We start from the raw sequence: 26531 nt of genomic DNA on the forward strand, positions 1-26531 counted from the left end.
CTTTAGAGCAGGGCCCGGTGCTCTTTGAAGTCATCGGGGGTGGGGGGGGGAGGGTTGATCACTTGCAAGGGACCCACTACCGCCTAGTCCGGAGAGGACTGTACCACGGGGGGAGGGACGGCTCCCCTTGCCTGCCAGGGGACGGCTCCTTGGGCATCGGGGCCCGCTGCGACGCTCCTGCATTGGACTCGGCATAGTGCTCTGGTGCCGGCTGAGCCGGAGGCAATTTGTCCGATGCTGCCTGAGAGGAACGGTGGGAGTACACCGCACAAGCTGCAGTACTACCACTGCATGGGCCATTGCCCCTGCTGCCACGCCACCGTGCCGTTCTCGTGGGGCGTTGGCGATTTGCTTCTCCTAGGTGAGGGGCTGCATTTTTCCTCCAACTTGGATCACTACCCTTCTGGCGACCAGGGCGGAGCCTTAGATGCCTCAGTCTGTCGGCTGACCCTCGTCCAAGACCAGTAAGGAAAGGGCGAGGAACGGTACCAGCCTGAAAGGTGGTACCGTGGAGTCGGAGACAGGTGCCACGACTGGGAATGATCCTGCACCGAGGGGGATTGACGCCAGGGGGTCTGCGCTGTGGCGATCGCTGGCGGGAGGCCCAGCGGTACCACAAGTATGGAGATCAGCATCATGACTCGGTCATCCCATGCCTCATAGGTGGCAACCTTGGTGTTAGGGACCTGGGTCTTCTAAGCGGAGAACAAGGCTGCGGTGCCTGTGGTCCAGTTGCTTTAGAGGGAGCTTGCCCTTAGGATATCTCCATTAATTAATTAATTTAACCTCTATCTCCTAGAACTGGAAGGGACCTTGAAAGGTCATTGAGTCCAGCCCCCTGCCTTCACTAGCAGGACCAAGTACTGATTTTTCCCCAGATCCCTAAGTAGCCCCTCAGGATTGAACTCACAACCCTGGGTTTAGCAGGCCAATGCTCAAACCACTGAGCTATCCCTCCCCCCAAGGTCTGGGGAGGTCTGGGCCTTAACCGGGTCCGTCGCCTGGCTTGGCATCTGTGGTGCCGGCTGGCCTACTTGGTCCTTGGCCACCAGGGCCGCTTTGGGCACAGGTGGCCCTATGAGGGGCTGGGATCCCCTGCCACTCCTGGGAGTCGGATCCCTGGCTGGGCTAGGACACAGCAGTATCGCCATGTAGCTCCAGGTGGGCACGTGGCCCAACACAGGTCCTTTGCCTGAAGCCCCCTTGTCTTGCCGTGCCGACGGCAGGGGAGAATGGTGCCGGGCAGCGTACTGCATGCTGACGCTGAAGTACTAGGTGTGGGGTCCAATTGGGAGGGCTCCAAGGCAGGACGAAGTGCAGAGGGCCCTCAAGCACAGATCCCGCTCCTTTTGAGTTTGAGGGCAAAATTTTTTGCAGATCCTGGACTTGTCTTTTCTGTGTGATTCCCCCAGACACTTCAAACAGCTATTATGGGGGGCACTAATGGGCACCGACTGGGTACACGATGAACATGGCTTAAAGCCATGTACTTCCCATTGCCATAATGGAGCCTCCACATTTATTGACAAATAAATGTGCAGAATTTTAAAATATTGTGAGCAGAATTTTTATTTTTTTGGCACAGAATTTTAACTGTTTTGGCACAGAATTTCCTCAGGAGTATATATTTATATTCCTATAAAATGATTGATACTGGCTGTTTTTTGAACCTATGGCAAACGTGTCTAACTCTGTTGTGTTTTACTGATTATAGTGAGCAATTTTTTCTATCTCGTTTTGTTTTTGCTTTAAAGGGAGAGAATGTGACCTGTAATACGGGTAGCTCAATAATACATTGGAAAAGTCTTTCATTCAGTTTAACAGTTGAACATTAAAAAAGCAATATTGTGACACACCTATTACTAGTGTGGTGGTTGTTTTGGGATGAATCCAAGTAATTCTGTTGCTCTTACACTTAATTACATAACTTTTGTCATCTCCTTAAAAATTCAATATTCATTTAGATATGAATGCTTCCTGGTTCTCTTAACTGCTGACATTTTTCAATATGCCCAAAGCAGGAGTTCAGAGAACAGCAGTAGCTACTCCGTGCCAGTATCTCAATTCTGTTGGAAGTGCAACATGGCACGGGATCTAGCGAGATCTTTCCTTGCAGCAGATGTTGCAGTAGTAAAAATCTTTACAGCTGTCTTTTTTGGGTAACTTCTCTGTATGAGAAAAAAAAACTAAAATTATTGCTAACTAGTAACATTTTCTGAACTAGCAAATAAGTTTGCGTTCATTTTTAATTTTACTGGATAATTTTGTCATTGGTCGTCTTATGTTAAGCCTCTGAAATTTGTTTCTGGAGGTCTAATTTTGGTAACCATCTATGGAAAGTAGCGAGCTAAATTTCTGTGGTATCTGTAAAAAGCCAGTATTTTAGCCCCACTTTATATAGTGCTTTTCTGACTGGATTTGTGCCAGGTTTCATCTTCTGCACTTGAACTTTATTTAAATAATACATATGTATTATCTGCAGTATTGTGTACATTTGAAAAATGATCTTTGCTTCCATCTCTTAATGATTTCTAACCTATCTTTGTAGTTGGTAGCTTGTGGCACATGGTGGAATATTTATTACTGGATGGGTCTTTAGCTGCTCAAACACTTGTTATATTTTGATAGATGCCTCTAAAATATCTAAGCAATAGTTAAAAATAATTCCCCAGATTTCATTATTTTCAGGGCTCTATCTTGAAAATAAATCTTTCAACTTCACCTCTCTGAATGTAAAAAAAGACATTGTAAGCTCAGTATGCTCTTCAAATATATCTAAAATGAAGTACTGAGAAAACAATGGGCTACCCTTTCATTAATTTGCTTTAATTCTAGTTAAAGATGGAATTTAATAATTGTCAGAAAGATACCCGAGTATTTTTGGGATGTTTTCTCCTTCAGAGTTTCTTCAGTACAAGTCTACAGTTGTGGGGCTTTTGTGCCAGACAGGCAGAATCTTCTGGAAAGATATGACTAGAGCTGCATGCGTGCTCTCTTGCAGAACTAAACAGTTGGTGAGGTATTATGTAAGGAGCTGCTGCTCCAAGTGTTATTACTTCCTTCCAACTGCCAGCCAGTGAGGTCTGAGTTCTTTGCTTCATTGGCTTTCTAGATTAGCTTTAAATGCATGTATTTAGAGGATTACTACTTGTTCTTTAAATTGTAATTTTGTGTTAGCTCTCATTTTTCAGGTCTGTTCTGTCGGCTGACTTAAGGTGCCCATCTTATAGCATTGTTTGTAAGCTTGTGTCTTAGAGGTGAAAGAGAGAAATCTGACCAGAGCACCCCTTTTGAAAGGTGTCCATCTTGCTATATATATATAAAATCCATTCCCTGCCCAAAGGGTTTACAGTCTAAGCAAACAAAAACACCAGAATATTTGGGGTCAGGAAGGAATTTCCCCCCAGCCAATTTGGTAGAGACCCTGGGGGTCTTTCGCCTTCTTAGCAGCACGGGTCACTTGCAGGTTTAAACTAGTGTAAATGGTGGATTCTCTGTAACTTGAAGTCTTTAAACCATGATTTGAGGACTTCAGTTACTCATGCAGAGGGGGATCTGGGTGCAGCTGGCTAGAGTTCACTGGGGTGAGGGTTCAGGTGCAGGGAGCTCATGGGGTGGTCCATGTGCATAGGGGTGGGGCTCATCAGGATGGGAGTTTGAGGGGGTGGTCTGGATGCAGTGGGAGTGGGCCTCAGCGGGGGGTCCAGATGCCCAGGGTTGGGCAGACAGGGAGCAGCTCTCTGTACAGAGACCCCTCCTCCCATAGCTGAGGAGCGATGGGGACAGGAATCCAGGGCTGGGGGAGGAGGGGTCTGACCTGGCCCCGGCCACTCTGTGCAGGGGAAGTACGCTCCCCCCCACCCCAGTCCAGCCAGGACTAGCAGCTGAGCCCAGCGCAGAGTAGGCATCACTGGCTGGGGTGGGGCTGGGTGCAGGGGGTTCAAATGCATGGGGATTTGGCAGATGGGGATAGATCTCACCCAGCACCCACTGTTTCTCTCTCCCCCCGCAGCGATTTACCACTCTGCAGCTGCGCTGGGTGCCTAAAACAACACGCCTGCGCTGCTGGGAAGGGGCGCATGCATGACCATTCTTGCGGCTTCCCTTTGCTTCCCCAACAGAAAGTCTTTTTCTGCAGGGAAGCAAAGAAATCTGCACGGGACATGAATTCTGCGCATGCACAGCGGCACAAAATTCCCCTCGGAGTAATTCTTGAAGTGGGAAAACTAAAAATTCCCATCTGAAATTTTTATCTTTCTTGAGGAAATTATCCCCTGGCCTAAACTGATCAAGGAAGATGGTACAAAACAGTGTAGTTATTATAGGTGACGAAGTATTTGTAGGCAGACCTGGATTAAATTCCTGGCTGGCAAATCAGTTCTCTCTCTCTGCTTCAGTTTCCCACGTGCAAAGTAGGGATAATATTGCTTTCTTAGATCACGTCTACACTAGCACTTCTGTCAGCAAAATTTTTGTCACACAGGGGTATGAAAAACACACCCGAGTGACTTAAGTTTTGTCATCATAAGTGCTTGTGTGCACAGCTCTATGTTGGCAGGAGATGCTCTCCCACAGACATCGCTAGTGCTGCTCGTTGAGCTAGTTTTATTATGTCAACGGGAGAGCTCGCTCCTGTCAGCATAATTTGGCTAAACAAGCAATCTTACAGCGGCACAGCTGTACTGATACAGCTGTGCCGCTGTAAGCTTGTAAGTGTAGACATGGCCTTGGTCCGTGCCTCGAAGTTTATAATCTAAACAGACAAGGCAGACAATCTCGGACAATGTCTATATAGCGTGTAGCGCAACGGAGCTCCGATCCCCAACCAGTACTGAGGAACCTAAACAGACCAACTAAATGACATAAGGTAACTTATTCTGTCAATTGTAAAGCCTGAAGATCTACAGAAAGACATAACTGGCTCACCTTCACCTAATGAATAATGCTTCATATTCACAAAATGAGCATCTGTTTTTCTTTCTGCACCAGGGAGCGTGGTATGTATAAAAGCCTTTTCCTCCTAAACCATCAACAGATTATCAACATTAACTTCTCTGGTTGATATTCAGTGGCCTACATGATATGATTTTGTGTTCTCAGTCCAATTAAAGATCTCCATCTCACAGATCTAGTCATCACTATCAACACCCTATTGGAAGCATAGGAGGTGCCAAGGATTGAATGCGAGTAGGGACTGCACTTCCCTCTCACCTCTAGAGAGGGTTGCTCTCTGTTAAGATTGAAGCAAAACTCATATGGCATCTATTCCATGCATTAAATTGTTCAGTATCGAGGCTGTCAATCCAAGATCTTTCATGAAAACTAGCTTCAGTCAATACAATAAAATTACATATTTTAAATATATGGGAACAAATTAATGTTTTCTGGCATTCCCTAGTCATTCATATTTTGAGTAAGCAATTGAAACGTAATGAATCTAACTGAAAAATTAATTTCATATTCAGAATCAACAACTAATATTACTCCTGCGGAAATCCTATGCCACTACGCAATGCAGAATTTTGCAGAAATTAACATTGTGTGTGCAGAATTTCCTTCCCCCCCCTCACAGAAATGGACTGCAGAGATGTTGGCCACCACTAGGAGCCACTGGACCCAGCAAAGCCCAGCTCGCAAATAGAAGATAAGGCCATGGGGAGGGAACTGGAGTGTTCCCAGCAGCTGCAGTTCCCAGCACGCCCTGAAGGAAGGAGGTGGCAGCGTGCAGGAAACTCCATGCAAGCCCCGGGACTCAGCATCAGGCTGTTTCTCCTTCTGGATCCCTGGGATCTGGGAGGCAGAGATGAGTTCCTGAGTTGGGAGGGCTCCACAGCCTGCCTCTGGAGAGTAGGAGATGTGAGTGTCTGGGCTGGGGGCAAGGGGGGAGGAAAGGGAAGAATATGAGTGTCTGGGCTGGGGGGAAGCCATGGCTGGGCTCTGGGGAGGGAAGGGGCAGAGAAATAGGAACTGGATTGTTGTAGCGGTTTCTTTAACTCTCTATTCCTGGGGGAATTTTTGTGTATGTCTGTATTGTTACAGACATACTTGCTGACAGGTATTTTGAAATAAATTTCCAAAATAATTGAAACTGGCATGATTATATAGTGTTACTTTGACAAATAAAATTTGCAGAATTTTAAAATATTGTGTGCAGAATTTTTAATTTTTTGGTGCAGAATTCCCCCAGGAGTATAATATGCAAGGCTATATCATATCTATTAAATAGGACCCCAATTCGAGAAAGCATTTAAGTATATTCTTGAGTAGCCTTCCAAAATAGTAATGTTTTCCTAAATCAGGGTCTATATGACCTGAAAGCCTGTACTGGCTTTACCAGTCAGAATGAGACATAAAAGGTGTAAAGATCCACGAGGGCCAAAGTATATATTAAGCACTGACCAAATGGTAGATAAATATTTAATGTAACCCCTTCCGTAGAGCTGATGTGCACACAGATCTAACAAAATAACAAGCAGATCTATATAAATACCCTAGTTTTTCAGTTAGAAAACTTCCTTTTTCCACTACAATGCCATGAATAGAAAACATGTTGATATAGATTCTTGGATTTACCATGCACATGCCAAGTCAAATGTTCTTTTGATTCATGCAGCTTATTTCTCTAGAGCTTGTTCTGGATGGAAATTTGATAACTGCCCAGACAGACTCACAAGAACTAGTGTTCTAGACAGGAAGAAACTGACACCTAGGTTTAAAATCTTCTCTTTACTGGACTAATTTAGATTGCCTTACTTTTACAAATCCACAAGAGAGAAATCTTTATATTTCATTAAAGACAGCCTAGAGAGTCCAAGATTAGATATGTGGTTACCTCCATTATTATATAAGGAGACACTGAAATCATTTACTATAAATTCTAATTTAGTTTCTACTATTTATGCTGCATAATTTTTGCATTTCTTTCATTTGGTGAATAAGATGAACAACGATTCGGTTCCACTTTCAAGTTCTCATGTAGTTTAGATGTAATGTTTTGGGAATGCTTTTGTTAAAAAGGCCTCTAACGTTATATTTTGAACGGCAATGAAAACATTTCTATCAGTTTACATTTTTCAAAATGTATATTTTGAGCCAACTCAACCAAGAGCCATTAGTGCAGCTGGCATTCTGAAAAATGACTATACAAATACCATCATCTTACTCAACAGACCTGATCCCCGATCTGATTTCAGAGGCAGATCTGCTGCCAAGTGAGTTTTCACAGCTTTTTACTGCTGTTAAATCTGAAGAAAACCACAGGAGAGCGTGCTCTGGATTCTGTCCTCTCTCATGCATCATAAACAGCACTGTCTGCAAAGTTCCAATCAACTACACTTGTACAACTCCAGAGTAGGAAATACTTTGTACAGGGAGTCACTGACAGCATAATTTGAAGACTATAAGACATCACAGGTGTTACTGAAGCCTAATTTGTTGCAGAGAACTTTTATTATTGGTGATGCATAAGATGGAAGGAACCCAGCTTGGCTATTAAAACTCAAGTTGAGTTTGCAGGGCTAGCAATTAGAAAAAAATTTACTTACACACCAAGCACATCTGATACATAAACTGCGGGAAGACTGAACATGGAATCACACAAATTGCTTTTCAGAGCAGAACTACTTAAATTAAGAGCCAAATTCTCCACACCCCCTCATAGTACTAAGTCGTTTCCAAATGTCTAGCGATGCATTTTTATTATGGCCCAAAAATCAGTGCACAGAAAACCAGGAAGCCACAAAAGTCACAGTTAGAAGCCTGGTGTCCTAAACAGTTAGGCTTATCAGTTTTCACTAGACAAATTTCTGGTTTCTACAGCCCTCAGTATATGCTGAAGCAATAACAGTTTAAAGCTGCTTCAAGATCACTGTGGAACCCTCTGAATGCAATTAATTTCTGAGTACAGGAATAAATTAACAGATATTTGACTGGATCCTTCCCCAGAGTTTTACATTTGTACAATGCCTTCCTTTAAACATTTAAGTACTTTATATCCAACACTGCTCACACTCAGTAATAAGACATATGCACAGGGATAATATTCCCAGAACTGCAATGTATAAGGACACTACAAGATGCTTTAGAGCTACTGAGAGAGAGTTTGACACATTTCCAAACATACAGTGCCTAAGCCTCATAAGGAACCTAATTTTGCCGGTGCATCAACTCCAGGTGTTAAAGTAGTATTCCTTATTTACTCCTTACTAAACTTAAAGCCTCATTTCATCCATTCTTTATGCTATGGATTGGCTTCCCATCTGCTTCTGGGTTCAAGGTGTTAATTTTAACCTATAACACTCTGTTGTAGTTTGCAAAACATAGGCACCATCCATCTCCTCCTCCTCCTCCTGTACCCATTCTGAGACCAACTGAACCTCTTTTGAGCAGTCCCTCACCAGGCACTCAAGGTTTGGAAGAAGAGAGTTCCCATTTGATGATCCCTAGTGCCCAGCCACAGGATACTTTGACCTGGTAGTCCAGCTGAGCCAGTTTGTTAACTTTCAAAAGAGAGAGCAAAGCTCATCTTTTCAGCAAAGCTTTTGAGTAATCCAGTAGTCCTCAAACTGTGGACCACAGTGTAGTAGCTGACAGGTCACATGGAGCTGGCTGCTCCTCTCTGCTTCTACAGGAAGTTAGGCTCTTCATTGCAAGAAAACATATATGCCAGTAAAAGAAGATGCATGGAAACAAGGGGAAGCCAGCCTTGCTGCCTTCTCCAAAGGTTGCTACTACACAAGATGAAGAACTACCAGAAGATGCCAAAGGAGCCACCAGAAAGAGGAATGTTTATGGCATAAGGCAGGGGTCGGCAACGTTCGGCACGCGGCTCGCCAGGGTAAGCACCCTAGCGGGCCGGGCCAGTTTATTTACCTGCTGATGCGGCAGGTTCGGCCAATCGCGGCCCCCACTCGCCGCGGCCAGCACATCCCTCGGCCCACGGCCTGGTGAGCCACGTGCCGAACGTTGCCAACCCCTGGCATAAGGAAACCAGGCAGCATGTGGCGGGTGGCAAGACCAGACAACAGGGATACGCAAGGAAAGAAAGACAGGAACCAAGTGGTAGAAAGAATGACGGAGACTACTTTCCTAATATTGCTTTTGCACACAGGCAATTGCTGTACTTGCCAAACGAGGATGTATGATCACTGACATTGTCTGCATGATTAGATTAGAAGGAGAAGTGTCCCACAAGACAGTCTATTAAGATGTGATTCTAGAATATGTAAAAGTTTATGAGCCCCTGGTCCACTCTAAGGCATCTCTGTTCTTACTTCCAATTATTTGCTTTATTGGTGTTTACTTTTAGATGTAACACACCCATATGCCAAGTAGTGAGAACACCGTAAATTACTAAAATTATAAAAAGATACACCTTTAATGTGTTTTCCACCAAAAGTTAAATTGGGAGGTAGATAATTAAGCATCATCTAATACTACATGGGATAAGAATGTCAATCAGCCCAAATATTCTCCAGTACACTTGAGACAGAGGTGGAGATCTCAAATTCAGTCATAACTAATTCACAAAATATCCTCACCTCCACATAATCCCCCTACTACTTGTACCCAATAGTCAGAATATCCCAACACATTTCCACCAGTGCTGAATGTTAGATGAATTCAGATCACACACAAATTAGAAGCAGGAAAGGAAAAGTTCACCAACCACTCCTCCAACTCAAAGATGTTATTTCTCAACTGATTTTCCATTGGTGGAGAAAGGGGGAGCCATAAAGACTAGCAAAAATTGTATTTTCCACACAGGGTTTAAGGACTGCTTTTGGAAAGCACAAATGATTCATCAGGAACTTTAAAGGCAATTTTCCTGTTAATTCTTAAGTGTCTAACTGTCCATTCTTGAGCTGCTATTTGGTTATCCATCTATACACTTAGAAAATAATCAAAGATGGAAAGACCAACTTCAAATGATTTTCATAGTAAAATATTAAGGGCTCTCCAAGACTCATCTCAGGCTTCACACATCTGAAATGAAAGGTATAGCAGGGATATTAAAGCCTTTGCTCATCTGTATTTGATGTGGCCCTTCCAAATACACGTCTGGCCAGCTAAATCAAAGACCTGCAGTGGGAGATGAGCCATCCTACTAAGCATCCCACCACAACATCCCTCTTCCAACTACAGCAATACCCCTACCTCACCCCCAAACTGTTAGTGCAAGACAGCTCCCACAACCTATACTTAGAAGCACTATACTTCAGGGGCCTCTGTGGAATAGGATTTCACAGAGAGACACTAAATTATTCTAGCAGTAGGAAGCTATTTTAAACTCTTCTTTCCACTAAAAAAAACCCACAGAGCATGGAAATTTAAAATTAGGGTTAGGTTACAAAACAAATTCCAAACACACATTGGAAGCCATGGAAAACCCTGGTTCAGATCAATGACAACCTTAACCGTGCTCCTGTAGCTCCATTAATCTCTCACTTTCTGTTCTAATCTTAAATTTGTAGAACATACTATTTATATAATCTGCAGGTAGAATGTTAAAAATCTGAACCTCCAAGCATTGGTATTGCACACACATTTCCAACACTAAGCATGATGCTTCATCACCATGCTAGCCTTTACTCTTCTAATCTATGTGCTATAATTTTATGAGTTTGGCTTATAAATCTGAACACACAGATAACTAACAAAGCTCTGTCTGTGCATATGGAACATACAGAAGAGGATGTATTTAGCAGGCTATTTGTACTTGGCAATCCCTGATTACACATGTTTTTTCATGAACTGAATATAAGCTGTACAAAATATTGGAGTCTATGCACCCATGCGAAGTATTTTTGTAGCTACTCATGAGATAAACCTGTGTAATTAATACAATTGTCTCAGAGTATCCTATTGCTGTCAGGGTGGTAATGTACGGGCAGAGTTAGGATTACTTTAGCGACCTGTGTGTGGACTTTCTATAGTTTCCAACATTTGGATTTTTTTTTTTTAAATAAAAAACAAGCATTTTAAGGGCTTCTTCCTAAGAAGAAAAGAAATCTCTGTGCAACCTCAACACTAGGTTAACAAAATTTCTGTCTGGGAATTAGCATACAAGCAATATAATAGATTATCACATTGTTTTTGTTCATGGAATGTTATTTTGCTTTTATGCATAATTAAATAACGGACAGAAAGGGAAAAGTATTATCATAATACAGCTGAAAACGTTATAGCTACAGCAGATTCCCTACCATAAATTCTGTTTCCAACTCCTACACTACAACAAAAACAAAAAAATCCTTTCCACATTACATGGTAGTTGATGGTTTGAGATTACAGACAAACTTTCCCACAGTGCTAATTTTAACACAACTTTTGGATCTTGTTCCATCAAACTCGGATCTGTTTACACTTTCTTAAATCAAACCTCATGCATTTATTTTAACACTGACCAGAAGTAGGTAATGCTTTAATAATTACTCAGGTGACCTTCATTAAATACTAATTCAAATTTTAAAAAATGGATGAAAACCATTCCTATCTCCTAATCATTTAATGACTTCTTTCATAGTTTCTTTAACAGTCACAGAACAGTAAAACGTGCAAAGGGGAATACCATGCAGAATAATTTTACACTAAACTCAAATCTTTTATATTCTAGGAAAGCTTTTTATGTTTCGTATACTTGTCTTCATAAAAAATAGTCTCAAGGAGAAAACATCAATTCTACTCAGATGTACTAATGAACACTTAAGGAAAATGTGCTTTAAGTCTACATGTGTACATCAAGAGGTCTGGGTTAAACTAAACACAGTAGTGGAAGGAAATGTACTATTATATAAAGTTTAATATCAGAAAACAATGCGTTAGATAATGTCAGGGTCCTTGCTGGGCTATACTACAGCCCAAGAAAGTAGAATATCAATACATTAAACATATTTTAAGATAAAGAAATGGGCAAGGAGGAGAGGAAAGTGATCAGGAACAGTCAGCATGGATTCACCATGGGCAAGTCATGCTTGACTAACCTTCTATGGTGAGATAACTGGCTCTGTGGATGAGGGGAAAGCAGTGGACGTGTTATTCCCTGACTTTAGCAAAGCTTTTGATACGGTCTCCCACAGTATTCTTGCCGCCAAGTTAAAGAAGTAGGGGCTGGATGAATGGACTATAAGGTGGATAGAAAGCTGGCTAGATCGTCAGGCTCAACGGGTAGTGATCAATGGCTCCATGTCTAATTGGCAGCCGGTACCAAGCGTCGTGCCCTGAGGGTCGGTCCTGGGGCCGGGATATTTTGTTTAATAGCCTCATTAATGATCTGGAGAATGGCGTGGACTGCACCCTCAGCAAGTTTGCAGATGACACTAAACTGGGAGGAGTGGTAGATATGCTGGAGGGTAGGGATAGGATACAGAGGGACCTAGACAAATTAGAGGATTGGGCCAAAAGAAATCTCATGAGGTTCAACAAGGACAAGTGCAGAGTCCTGCACTTAGGACAGAAGAATCCTACGCACTGCTACAGACTAGGGACCAAATGGCTAGGTAGCAGTTCTGCAGAAAAGGACCTAGGGGTTACAGTGGACAAGCAGCTGGATATGAGTCAACAGTGTGCCCTTGTTGCCAAGAAGGCTAACGGCATTTTGGGCTGTATTAGTAGGGGCACTGCCAGTAGATCGAGGGACATGATCATTCCCCTCTATTCGGCATTAGTGAGGCCTCATCTGGAGTACAGTGTTCAGTTTTGGGCCCTACCACTACAAAAAGGATGTGGAAAAACTGGAAAGAGTCCAGAAGAGGGCAACAAAAATGATTAGGGGGCTGGAGCACATGACTTATGAGGAGAGGCTGAGGGAACTGGGATTATTTAGTCTGCAGAAGAGAAGAATGAGGGGGGATTTGATAGCTGCTTTCAACTACCTGAAAGGGGGTTCCAAAGAGGATGGATCTAGACAAGGGGTGGGCAAACTACAGCCCGCAGGCCACATCCAGCCCACAGGACCGTCCTGCCCGGCCCCTGAGCTCCTGGCCCGGGAGGCTCACCCCCAGCCCCTCCCCTGCTGTCCCCCATCCCCCACAGCCTCAGCTCGCTCGCTCCGCCGCCGGCACAATGCTCTGGGCAGCGGGGCTGTGAGCTCCTGGGGCAACACAGCTGCAGAGCCTGGCCTGACCCGGTTCTCTGTGCTGCGAGGCTGTAGCGCCACCAGCCACTGGTGCTCCAGGCAGCAGGGTAAGGGGGCAGGGAGCGGGGGGGGGGGGTTTGGATAGAGGGCAGGGGTGTTTGGGATGGTGGTCAGGGTGCTGGGGTGTGGATAGGGGTCGGGCGGTCAGGACGGAGAATAGGGGGTTGAATGGAGCAGGAATCTGGGGGGGAGGGGCAGATAGGAGGTGGGGGCCCCTCCCCTAACCAGCCCTCCATACAATTTCCAAAACCCAATGCGGCCCTCAGGCCAAAAAGTTGGCCCGCCCTGATCTAAACTGTCTCAGTGGTACCAGATGACAGAACAAGGAGTAATGGTCTCAATTTGCAGTGGGGGAGGTTTAGGTTGGATATTAGGAAAAACTTTTTACTAGGAGGGTGGTGAAGCACTGGAATGGGTTACCTAGGGAGATGGTGGAATCTCCTTCATTAGAGATTTTTGAGGCCCGGCTTGACAAAGCCCTGGCTGGGATGATTTAGTTGGGGATTGGTCCTACTTTGAGCAGGGGGTTGGACTAGATGACCTCCTGAGGTCCCTTCCAACCCTGATATTCTATGATTCTAATCAGATTATAGAATTTTTGGATAGAAAGTGTCCAAAATGCTTATCAAAGAAAAATTATCTGAAGAGAAGTCACACCATTGGACATAACTGAAAGAAAAGGCTCAAACTAAGACTTCTCCCTTGCTTCAAATTTTTAAAAATGTATCATCAATAATCTCCATATTATATCAATATTAAGTGTATTGGCAGGTTAAATTGTTATGGCAAAAGTATGGTTTCACAGCTGTTTGCACCATCAAAAATTGGTGAAGCAATTTCTTTGACAGGAGAAATTCAACAGGTTTTAGAAAAGCACAAAAATTGTGCAGATCTTTAGAAATAATGGTATTAACTTTATCATTACAAATGTTATCACTAGCCTGACCTACTTTGCTGAAAGTTCATTAGCCTTCACCATTTTTGGAAAGCATACGATTATAGTGTTTGGGTAAACATTCCATAAATACTTACAAGCTGCATCTAATCACACTCAAGATATTGTTACTAACAGTATTAAAATCTCCTTTACTCTACATAGAATTATCCAACATACATCCTAAAAGGTATTGTATTAATTTATTCCTTGATTTCACAGGCATGACTGCAAAATGAAGGGAAAACTTGAAAATAGTAATTGCATTTTCCATCTTTTACGGTTCGGTGTTTTCTGTTGTAGCTGTGCCATCTATGATTCTGGCACAAAGCCTTCCAGAGTTTATGGACATACACCATCTCAGAAGAATTCTCTTACTTTTCACACACCACTCAACCAATTAAAAAATAAACAAAAGAAACATTTAAAGTGACATTTAAACTAGATAGAGGAAAAAAGAGAAACAGATGTTACTAGAAACAGACAACATACAAATATTTTATTTATTTCTTTTACAAAAACTAAGCTTTTTACAAAAAACTAAGACATACCAATAATAGGACGTCTCAGTGGGGGGCTGAAATGGCTTGTAGTCTTGAAAACACTGTAGCATCAATATTATGGATCATCACACTCATTTGGGAAAGTTACAGGGCTCAGATTTTCAAAGGAAAATAAGGATATGTCTACACATAAACCGGTGCAGCTGTGCCCCTCTAGCGCTGCAGTGAAGATGCTATCTACACCAACACGAGGGGTTCTCCTGTCAGGGTGGGTACTCCACCTCCCTGACAGACAGTAGCTAGGTTGATAGAGCCCCTAAGAGATGTAGCTATAACAAACTAATTTCCTAGCATAGCCAAGGTTTAAGGAGTTTGATGAGCAAATCCCACTGAAATGGGCATTTAGTGCCTAACTCCTACAGGCTCATTTGAAAATCCCACCCTAAATCAGTTTTATGACGTTAGAAAGAGGACAAATGACCGCCAGGTACACCGCTGTTCGTTGTGGGGGGGAAAAGAATGGATTGTCAAACACGCTGCAGCAACAACTATACAGAAACCCATTTTTAAGTGGGGTTCCCAGTCTTGCCGAGCGTGAAAACTTCCAGTAGAAGGACAACTCCTAAGAGCAGGCTAGCTGCCAGCCCGGATCAAGGCAGGGCTCCACTTTCCCCATCGCTTTCAATTAACCCGAAGGTCTCCTGGGAACCTGCAGCACAGGCCCGGGGCCAGGAGCCTGGGGGCTGAGAGCTCATGTCACACGCCCCCAGGGAGGAAGTGAATTGGGGGGTTAATCCGTTTAAAAGCCCTTGGGGGCTGCGGGAGGAAAGGCGGCCGCCCCTGAACAAAGCCAAGTCCCCGTGAGCGCTGAGGGGACACCCCGGCCCCGCGGAGGCGGACGGCAGAGCCCCCTTTGGGGTCCCGAGACCCCCCCAGGCGTGCTAGGGAGCAGGGGACCCCCCGGCGGGCGCAGCGTCCCCGGGAGCCAGGATGGGGGGCGACACCCCCAGCTCCCTCCCTCCCGCCCAAGGACTCCCCGGCCCCGGCCCGCATCGCTCCCCCCGCGGCCTCGTCCCGCCGGGCCGGGCGGGCCAGACACGCGCAGGCCGCAGCCTACGCCCGGATTGAGCTGCCAGCGGCCCCCCCCCGCCGCGACACCGGCCCGGCCGCGCCGCTTCCGGGGAAGGGAGAAGGCCCCGCTCCCCGGCCTCCATTTCCCGCCCGCCCGCCCGGGCCCGGCGCGCCCCGCTCACCTGCATGCCGGGCACCTGCACGGCCACCGGCGAGTGGGCCATGGCGGCCGGGCGCCGCCCGCGGCGGGCTCTGGCTGCGGCTCCGGCCGGGAGGGGCTGCCTGCGGCGGGGCCTGCAAGGACAAAGCCGGAGGGAGGCTGGTTAGGCCGGGCCGGGCTCGGCTGGGCTCGGTTCGGTTCGGTTCCCCGCCCCGGCCGGGCTCGGCCCGCGGCTCACCTGGCGGGGGTCGCTGCGGGGCGCCTAGCGCCGCTCTCCCATGCCCGCGCGGCGGGGCTCTAGGCGCGGCCTGGCCGGCGGCTGCCGCCCGCTCTGCCCATGGCCCCGGCGGGGTGGGGCGGGAAGGTCCGGTCCGGCGGGGCGGGGGGCGGCGGGGGGCGGCGAGGCCGGGGCTGGGCTCAGGGCGCCGCGGCGGCCAGCGCCATGTTGGGCTCGGGGAAGCTGTTGTGCTGCGGCGGCTCCGTCCTTCCGTCTGCTGGGCTCCGGCCGCGCGGGGTGGAGCCGCCGGGACACGGCCCCGCGTCACCCGCCCCCCGCCTTCGGGGCCGCCCACGGGGAGGGGAGCCGGGGCCCCGGAGCCGGGGATGGGGCTGGGGGCTCGCAGTGCCCGCCCCCCCCGGGGAGAGGAGACCTCCCCACCCGCCTGCCGGGCCCCGGGTGGGTCCCTGGCTGGGGAGAGACAACCTGGGACTTACCGCGCTCACCTCCTCTCCCAGTTCAGGGCCCCGGGACCAGAGCAAGCCGGCCAGTCCCTTCAGCCTTGACCGGTCCCCAGTGCCCGTCCATGAGGCAGCAACCCCCCTAGGGATGCTATGGATCAACTCCCAGGACACTTCTCCTCCCCAGCCACTCAGGAGACCTGCCCTGTTCAGCTGTGCCATGGCATTTGGTCTCTTCATGAAGACGGAGTTGATCCAGGCTCTGGAGTAGATTGGGAGATCCGTCGAGGCCATCGCTCAAGCTGGGAAATTGCCTAGTAATTGGGGCCTTTTGAACAGGCTTCTCTGTATTTAACTGAACTAGGTAGATATTTCACTTGACAGCCTGGTAACATTTACAAAGGCAAGTCTTATGTTTTGATTTGTTCATCCAGTAGTCCACAGTTCTTCCATATCCTCCCTTCAGGAGGATGCCGAGTTGGCAAAGTCCTCTCTTGTCATTGGCGTCCCCCTGCTAGCCACTGCTGGTGTGCTGAAACCGGCGCTCACCTCCTTGTGGCTCGGTTTCTCTGCTTGACCGTCTGCCTCCAACATAACTGTAAACACCAACTTTAATTCTTCTTTTAGAACTTAACACTTGACTGAACTTCACTCTGTCCCCATTGGCAAACACCCAGATATAGCAACTTTTTTCTTTTTATAAGTGAGAGGAATAGCTCAGCGGTTTGAGCTTTGGCCTGCTAAATCCAGGGTTGTGAGTTCAGTCCTTGAGGGGGGCCACTTAGGGATCTGGGGCAAAATCAGTACTTGGTCCTGCTAGTGAAGGCAGGGGGCTGGACTCAATGACCTTTCAGGGTCCTTTCCAGCTCTATGAGATAGGCATATATTATATTATAGTTATCCCATCCCCTAAGATGTGAACCAACTCCTGAGTTTCTTCTTCCTTATCAATAATTTCCCCCTCTTGAGGCTGATTTTTCAATTGTCCAGCTCCAGTTATTTCTCTCAGCTGCCACAGAACCTTCTGACCCTACACTTTACCTCCCTCCTATGATGGGCAATTCTGCTTTGTGTCTGAAGGGAAGGAAAAATTGTACTTCAGATGACATTTCTCTGTACTTAGGACCCTGTGGTTATGTATAGTTATAGGTGAAACCTACTATAGTGCCTCTACAATAGGTCCAAAATGCCTTTTTATCCAAAACAGCCCTGTCTCCTGCAATGTATCAGTTGCACTGAAAATTTACTCCATTGTCTGATGCCTCCATAATCCAAGTGTGCTCAGTGCCTCCTCTGATATAGAGAAGAATTGAGATTGTTTTGAATTAGGCAGTACTTTTCCTTTCTAGCTGTGGATCAAATGTTCTGTTTTTATATTTATGGGACTGTGTAGGATAAAAGCATTTGGAGTATCTAGTTGCTTCTTTGCAAAATTAACTGTATCCAGCACACTGGCCCCTGGATAGCACTCTCTCTCTCCTCCCCAAATATTAAAATTGGGCCCCATCATCCTTATAAAAGCCCATATGCAACTGTAGAGACAGAGGGTTAAATGCTGGCTCCACTGAAATCAATAGGAGTATAGCCATTGACTTAACTGGGGTCAGGATTATACCCATACGGAAATACCTGCATCAAGATGACAGCCTTTTCGCCCATGTAGGCCACCCTGCTTACAATAGGGCAGGGCCATCCCACTCATATGGGTAATCCTTTCCAAAGGCAGTAGACCTCCTCCATTCACCTGTGAAAACTATGTGCACTTAAAGCCCTGCTTGCAAAGGAGATCCCTGAAAACTGATAGGGGTTCCATGAGTTCACAGGGTTGGTGCATTCCCAGGGCCAGGAAATGGTTTACTTCATCCAGTCCAAGATGTGTAGGAACTAGGTTGGACGGTTACACACATCATACCTACCCCAAAATAGTTATTTAAAGGATGTTCCCTTATGCAGGATTCATTTGAAGGCAGTTTTTTTTAAGTGGTTCCCCCTTTTTCAACATGAAGCACTGCCTGCTACATCCAATATGCCACTGAATACAAAACATCTCTGTTTAAGTTAAGGTTGGGCTAAAACCATATAAAGCCAAGAAATTCAACATTAAGGCAGATGTTCTATCCTTAACTGACTGTGGTTTAAAATCAAACAAAACCCCACAACGATGTTAAAAAAAGAAGAACAGGAGTACTTGTGGCACCTTAGAGACTAACAAATTTATTAGAGCATAAGCTTTCGTGGACTACAGCCCACTTCTTCGGATGCATATAGAATGGAACATATATTGAGGAGATATATATACACACACATACAGAGAGCATAAACAGGTGGGAGTTGTCTTACCAACTCTGAGAGGCCAATTAATTAAGAGAAAAAAAAACTTGTTTCCATTTATCAGATTTCTGAATAGTGCAGATTCATTCTGCTCATTAATATTTAATGTTGTCTCTATTTTTATATTTCAGTGGTCCAGTCATAACTCATCATGACTTTGGAAAAATCCCAATATTTGTAGTAGGGGTTGAAATTTTTTCAATCTGCTAATTCATTACTACACAGCCTCCCTTCTGTTTCTCTTCTAAGTCTGATGTTCACTGCTGATTTTTCTGCACTAGTTGTCCTTCGTGTTGTTCCTCGGAGCCCTAAATGTTAGTAATCCCAGCATAATTTGGTTTTACTCTTTTCTCTCACACATTCCCTTCTGAAATTCATCCCTACATAACATCCCATGCACCCCTTTGATTCTATGATAATACCAAAATAACTCTTTTACTAAAAAATTTTTTTAAATCCACATCTGTTTATTCCCCACGTATTGAGTCCTTTGGTTGTCCCTCCACTCGTAACTAAAAATCTTGGAGAAAACCTTTTTCTCCAGCTGTATGCAAAGTAAAGATCACTACAATATTTGATGCAGGAAGAGAGGAGCTTATTGTAGCACTAAAACAGTTACATGCTCTTTGCTCTATGACACTACCTGCAATGGTGCAGATGATAAACAAGGAGAAGGATATTCCTTTTCATTTGGCACAAAATGGGGGGAAACAGTAAAGCTCTCATGTCATTTTGAACTTGCTGCCCTCCCTCTGCCATCTCCCCCCATTTATCTTTCACATGACAGTAGCAATGCATTAGCTACGTAGTGCTCAAGAACACTGCAAACTTTCACTAGGAAATATTGACAAGGAGAGTTTCGAGCGTGGATATTGACTACTGAAAGAAATAAAGTATGACAAGTCTTTATACAACGTGTACGTTCTGCATAGAAATCTGAAACAAAGAGACAGACTCCGTTATAGGAGCCTGACTGGTTTTCTATATAGGAAAAACTCAAGTAGCAAAGAATGTTCATAATGATGCACCATCTGGAGATTTTGCCACTTATCATGCCCTGAAAGCTGCAGTCTTTGCATTTCCTGTTGCCAATACGTCATTGCAGTTGATGAGTCGTACAGGGGTGCACTCTTCACATATCAAGTTGAAAAATCGGTTAAGGTTCACAAAAATAAGTTACTAGTACAGAAATTCACTAAATACTGGTAGCTGGTATGTGGTACCCAGAGTCTGAAAACAGGTATTCAGCCTGTGTTATTACAGGATACAGCATACCGCAGTACTAGCTGTAGATTCATTGGGAAAGAACCACTGGAACTTCCATGCAATGCAGATTTCAGATTCTGCAGATGTCAACCCAGAATCTCATAAACAAGGATTTCCAACTTCTTCCCGTATCTATTCCTGAATATAATATGAAATCTTTTGTAACCAGCTTCTTGAATGGAATGCAAGGAGGAGAAGGGTAACTTTGGTATGAATGATAAGAATTACTGTGGAAAATATACTATTTGGTCACATACATGGTAGATTTGTGAATCATCGTGGTGACAGGGATGTCAGGTTCTAGGTTAAAATGTAGAAGTAGAAGGTTCTAGTAGAATGTGGCAGTGAGTCAGTGACATCACATTCAGTTAAGAGACTGAAAGAAAAACCCAAGAGGGAATTATGACAAAACAGCTGGTTGTATAATGACCGAACTATCAAGCCAGGATGTGAAGTGGAGGAATCTTAGCAGAAGAACCAAGAAAATTGTTAGAGAATTATTTACCAGCCTGTAATTTACTAGTACTAATACTTTTCCTAATTAAGAAGTCTCAGATGGCGTATTGCTCATGCCACCATATGAAAAGCCTGGAAAGTCCCTGTTGCTTCTCCATAGGAGTTTCTCAAAAACAGGTACCTACATACAGGACAATATAAAAAAAAACAAGGAAACCCTATAGGAGGGGACAGATGAATTTCTGTAAGAGAAAAGCTGTTGCTATGTCATTGGCCTTAACTTGGCTTTAATTCACTCTCTTTTTCCTGGGAGTTTTTCTTTGACACACACTATAATCTTTTTTAGTAGGAACAAAAAGCTCTGAGTTGACTTTATTCAGGTATTCTATATTAGATGCAAGGAGGGTGGATAGGGAAAAACAGTGGTGAGTCAGTTCAGTGACTAAGAGTTAGGAACAAACTGAACTACTTGATCAGAAGTTCAAGGTATACTGTTCACCTTCACTACAGTGAGTTATGTATTTTAATACAGAATCTGGTTTAAACAAGTCAATCTTCTGTAGATTAAATTCAGTCTGAAAAGGTCAGAACCTAGATAATCTTGCTGCTGAAAGCACCGTATTAATATCTAGGTCTCATTTTCTTGACTGATTTGGTATGGAGAGAGTGCTCTAACGGAGTGTGATTTGAACAATGAAATACTCACACCCACTCGGAGGAGAACAGATTGACAAAAGTTTAATCAAGGCTGGCTGGTTTCAAAAGCTGGTTATAGATGTGAACTGACTTCTTCAAATAATTATTCCCGTTAAAACAAATTGCACAGAATGCTAACTTTAACCTACAGAAGCTAGCACACAACTAGGATTATTCCACACTAACTGGAGTTCTCCAAAATGTTTCATTAATATAGCGACACGCACTTGTACTGTGCATGTTGTGTACCAGACAATCTGTGCTACCCTGCACTAAAGATATAGCCGATCCAAACAGTTGAGTGAAGTACAATAGAATAAAAATGTTTACATAGCTCCCAAGGCCCTTTTTTATTGTGCCAGAAAAGTCATCTTTTATTTAATTGTTTAGGCCTATGGTTTCCCTCTGCTGTGGTTATACACACAAGGTATTTTGCACTGTACTGGTAGCCAAGACTCCATATTTTTATTCTTAGCTCTACCCCTGACTAGCTGTAAAGGTGCGGGACTCACCGCTGCAGCACTGCCCGCTAGCCGTCTCAGGAATTAGCTTATCCAGCCTCCGGAGCGCCCACTGTAGGCCAGTGTCCCACTGCCACTGGGCCCCCCCCATGTCCCTCCCTGGACTCCAGTGCCCCATTATCTGGGGTGCTGCCCCCTGGCGGTAACCCCTCACTCTCAGGGTCTCCCCTCCCTGGGGAACCCCCACCCCCTATTCCCACCTTGCCTCAGTCATAGGCTACTGCCAGTCACTAACTAGCCCCCGCTCCCTGGGGCAGACTGCAGTACTCATCACAGGCAAGGGGGGTTTAGACCCGCTGCCTCAGCCTACCCGTGGGCTGCCCTCTGCAACCCCAGTACCCAATTGGCCTTAGACTAGGCCACAGCCTGGGGTTTTCCAGGCCGAAGCTCCCCAGCTCCCTTAGCCTTCCCCTAGCCCTGCTCCGCCCAGGTACCCTCTCAACTCCCTAGCAGCCAGGCCCTTTTCCCTCTCCAGACAGAGAGAGTATATCTGTGCTCCTGCCTCAAAGCCTTTTTATAGGGGCCGGCTGTGGTCTGTCTGGGGCATGGCTCTCAGCTGTGCCTACTTCCCCAATCAGCCTGGGAGCTGCTTGCCCCAGCCCCAGCCCTCTGCTGGGCTGTTCTAAGCCCCTCAGAGCAGGAGCGGGTGACCACCCCACTACACTAGCCATATGGCCTTTGGAAATCACTTAACTTCTCTTAGCACCATATCCTCATCTGTAAAATGAAGAGGATATTTACCTACCTCGCAGGGGCCCAATCCTGTACCGTCTGCGCCACTGGAAGGTTAGTTTGTTAGAGAGCTTTCTCCAATGAAAGTGTTCATGGATTCGCATCTCTGCTCTCACAGTTACTTATGCTTTTAAGAGCCCCTGCCCTTAGTCTGATTTCTCTTCTAGAAGGAAACTGAAATGTCACCAAAGCTCACCGCTGGAATACAAAAATAGTGTGAACACAACTCTAGAAGGGGTGAAGGAAGTCAGTGAGAGGCTCTATTGCTGTTTTATCATTCCTCCAGCCCCGTCAGTGTTTTATTTCATCATATCCATGTCTGTCATTTTTTTTTAATAAAACACATACTGTATTTATAGAATTCAAAAACATTTCTATATATAGGAGCAACAACAGGAAGCTAGCTCTAAAGAGAATTCCTATGCTAAAAAAGCATCCACTCCAGGCATCTGTCACAGGAGCACCCAAGTGGGATTTGTCCAACATACCATCCCAAGCATACATCTGGGAGGAGAGCAGGGATGTAATGGTGCTCTGGTACTTTCTGTGAGCAGAGTGGGAATGCTGATCCACACCTGCAAAAAAAGAAATCAAGAACCAGAGAGGAACAACTTGGGAAAGAAAGGGTAATGAGAGACAACAGGCAATAAAGGGGAGATGAAGTACGGAAGAGGAGAAAGAAGCAGAGAGGAAAAAAGGGGAAGAAAATCAGGAGAGGTAAAAGAAAGGAAGGAAGGAAGGAGAAAACTCATCCAGCTATGAGCGACACCTCTTGTCAGTCCCAGACGCAAGACACTACTTCAAGAAGGGGAGGAGAAAGGGGAGCATGTATCTCCAAACACTAATGCATTTCTGCTCCACCCCAGCTTCAATTTATCTGGTTCCAACTGCAGCAGTTGAGGTATAGGAGAGTCCAAGAGTCCAGGGAAGGGCCAGGTTACATGAGCTAAAGGAGGAAAAGTAGGTTGGGGGGGGGGAGAATTAAAAGGAAGGCAAAACAAAGAGCTAGGGAAGAGGGAGAGTATTACTTTTCATTAGCTATTAAAATGCTGTTAGTCTTTAAAAAAATATTTTGGTTGGAGAGTCCCCAGACTCCCACCACCCCACCAAATGTTTGGGCTAAAGCACTTCCAGCACCGTCAGTTTTCTTTCTTTGCATTTCCCCGATCTCTCCCACCCCCATTTTCTTCTGAATCAGCGGTAGTGACAGTGCCTGCCTCTTGGGCCCTGGCTGTACTTGGCTCCTAGAAAGCAGCATTCACACCCGATGGCAGCCTGAGAAAAACGTTGAAAAGGAATTAGAGACATCTCTGTTGAAATAAACATCTGCTCTACGTTTGGTAGCGTGGCAACAGTGCTCACAAAAAGTACGGGCAGAACTCCAAGGGCTGCCTGGCAAATCACAGCTATTGGTACCTGTTGAAAACAGGCTGACAAAGCAGTCACTGAACAGGGGTAGGGGGTGGGAGTGTGGATAAGGATGCTCAGAAACTAAAACTTTGGCCAAACAATAGAAATAAAATTATACTCCACTTGGAAGAAGATTGCTGTCCCTTAAATGATGCAAACAGACCACAAAGAGGTGGCTAGACTACCATAAATAGAATTCTTTCAGACTGTACTATCAATGGGAAAGGCAAAAGAGTACTCTTCACACTGAATTGGTGATGGCTATCACCCACTTAAGATGAGAGACGGAAACAAGCAGATAGATTGGTTCGAATGTGCTTCTACTCTGAAAAAGATGACTAATTAAAAATGGGCACCTTCTTCTAACTGGTCTGGTCTTTCTGTGCATTCAGTCACCTATTAATAAATCTCTCTCTAGTTTGATGCCAGAAGCATTTCTTGCTTTTTATTCCTGCTTCACTATAGAGCCAACAGAGCTAAGAGACAGAGAGCTGGATTCTACTCCATATTCCTCAACAGCAACATTTGTTTATTGAGTTCTGATCAGTTCCACCCATTGGAACCACTCAGGTATCACCGAGAGCTTACTTTGTCTTGTATGACTTTTCTTACTCACGTTGGTGTCCCAGGTGAGAAGAATGCAGCTTGGCTTTTAAAGCCCAGCCTAAATTCACAGGTGATGTCAAGAAGGAAATTGATACATTCTTGGCATAGGGAACAGAAGTGCTAATCAAGAGCAAAGCATTCATTCTTCAGAGGTTCCAAAGGAGGTTGCTTCTTTACCAAAGAACAAATTAAGTTTCCTTGGTGTTAACGTGGAACTTGAGCAAAAGAAAAACAGAGCAAATCTCACAATAAAATGACCCGAAGCCTCTGGTTTGTGAGAGTCCTGGGTTTAATTTCTCTCTCTCATTCCCTAGCTGGCAGGTGGAGAGGAGAGCAGCAGACATACAGATGCTGGCCATGACACAGAGCCTCAAAAGGTGGTGGATATAGATCAGGAGACCCTCAAGACTTCATGCGGGACAGAAAGGAGCTGGAGCGGAATGGGGAGGGATCAAGTGAACCACAAGAGGATGAGAGGAGAGGAGTTGACTTAGACATATTTGCAAATTTGACAGCAAAATAGAGGAAACGGGGCAATCCAGAAGTAGTCAGAGTATTTCAAAATAAGAGACAACAGGGCTAGTACCCCATAAAACAGTGCTAGGATATTAGTCTCTACTTGCACATGTAAGTATTACAACTAGAGGACTTCCTTGCCTCCACAAGGACCCAGACAACCCAAACCTATTCAGACTGTTAGCAAAGAAGCAACTAGTAAGCTAGAAGTGGGGTGCAAAGGGAGGAACCGCTGTCGTATGCCCCTATTCTGCAATCGAAGGCATGTGGGCAGACCCTTGCATGGGCCTGGTAACCCATTGGCTTCAAGAGGACTCCACATACAAGCAAGGATCCACCCTGCCTGGATCAGGATCATCGATGAGCCAGAAGTAAAAAGGAGGATCAAAATTGTTGGGCTCAAACTGAAGGTATGTGGTCTCTCTCATGAGCACAAAAGATTTCCTAAATTCACCAGTGACTCAGAGGAAAATACAAAGGGACAGGGCTTCCAGTTTGATAACATTTATTTAATGTTATTTCAGATTTACAAAGTTATGGAATTTACAAAGTTATGGAAAACAGAATAAGTCCACGTGGGCACAATAGAAGGGCCAGGAATCTTTCTGGATGTCAGTACAGCACTGCACGCAAGGAGGATTTTCTGTGAATGAAGCGGTACACTAAAGACCAGATGATTGCCCCAGTAGCATGCTTCTCTTCTGACTTTGCTTTGGGAGCTCTCCTCTAGCGGGTCCAGCTGCTCCACACATCCATTTGATTCCCTAGCTCCGATGAGGAAGTCAGACATGGATCAAGGCCAGAAAGCTGATAATGGAGATTATAAATGCCAGGAAGAAGACTCTATGGCCTGTGCACTAGAAGACTGTCAATAAAATATGCGAAGCTTGATGTGACCTCTGTTTGGATTAGTGCTTGAATGTCTTTGTTTCCAGGAAAGGCTGACAGAGTTGTAATTAAACTATATGTAACAATGAGGATGAAATCTAGACAAGCACTCTCCTATGCGGGCAAGCGTTGAGCTCTGAACACTCAGTCCAAGAAACTGTCATTGCAAAGATTAAGCTACATGGCAAATATGAGTGCTGGGGGAAGTAGGGGCGGAGGAAGAGAAGGTATAGGAGACCCTAGCACAATTCACTGATAATGAGCTGCTGAATATATGGGCCGTTGGTTCCCTCTCTCTGTGTGTGAATGAGGAATAGCAGCAAAATAACTTACTGGAGAGTGAGAAAGAAAACCCAAGAGATGTGTCAAGAGCACACTCCAGAGGCAGTTCCTCCTGCTATGTTACAAGAGGCTGCCACAGGGCAACATTTTTGCTAGGCTGACTCAGATATTAATGGGAGTCAGGGGGGAGGTGGGGCAAGAGACAAGAAGCAGCCGGATTAGTGGAGCAGAGTTAAACTTTCACAAAAGGGAAGTGGGGAAAGCTTGTTTATGAACTCTTGTGCCAGGAAGTCCTGTGGCTGTTTCACATATTGCAATTGTGCAGCAGGATTATATTTATTGTTCC

The 26531-nt window shown here is 45.2% G+C and overlaps 1 protein-coding gene across 3 annotated transcripts in view; it reads right to left on the reverse strand.

The window, feature by feature from the left end:
• Nucleotides 1-16537, reverse strand: part of STK26 (serine/threonine kinase 26) — a 61345-nt gene extending 44808 nt beyond the window's left edge. Inside the window, exons 1-2 of one of the 3 annotated variants that reach the window (XM_065556766.1) lie at nt 16518-16537; nt 15826-15937 (exon numbers count right to left, since the gene is read on the reverse strand). In XM_065556766.1, coding sequence (XP_065412838.1) covers nt 15826-15867 — 42 coding nt within the window. In that variant the 5' untranslated portion in view covers nt 15868-15937; nt 16518-16537. Of the gene's footprint in view, nt 1-15825; nt 15938-16041; nt 16354-16517 lie in introns of those variants that run through there. The other 2 variants (XM_065556765.1, XM_065556767.1) reach the window with 2 other exon arrangements.
• Nucleotides 16538-26531: the final 9994 nt, after the last annotated feature.

The sequence above is a fragment of the Chrysemys picta genome, chromosome 9, assembly GCF_011386835.1.
Source record: "Chrysemys picta bellii isolate R12L10 chromosome 9, ASM1138683v2, whole genome shotgun sequence".
NCBI lineage: Eukaryota > Metazoa > Chordata > Testudines > Emydidae > Chrysemys > Chrysemys picta.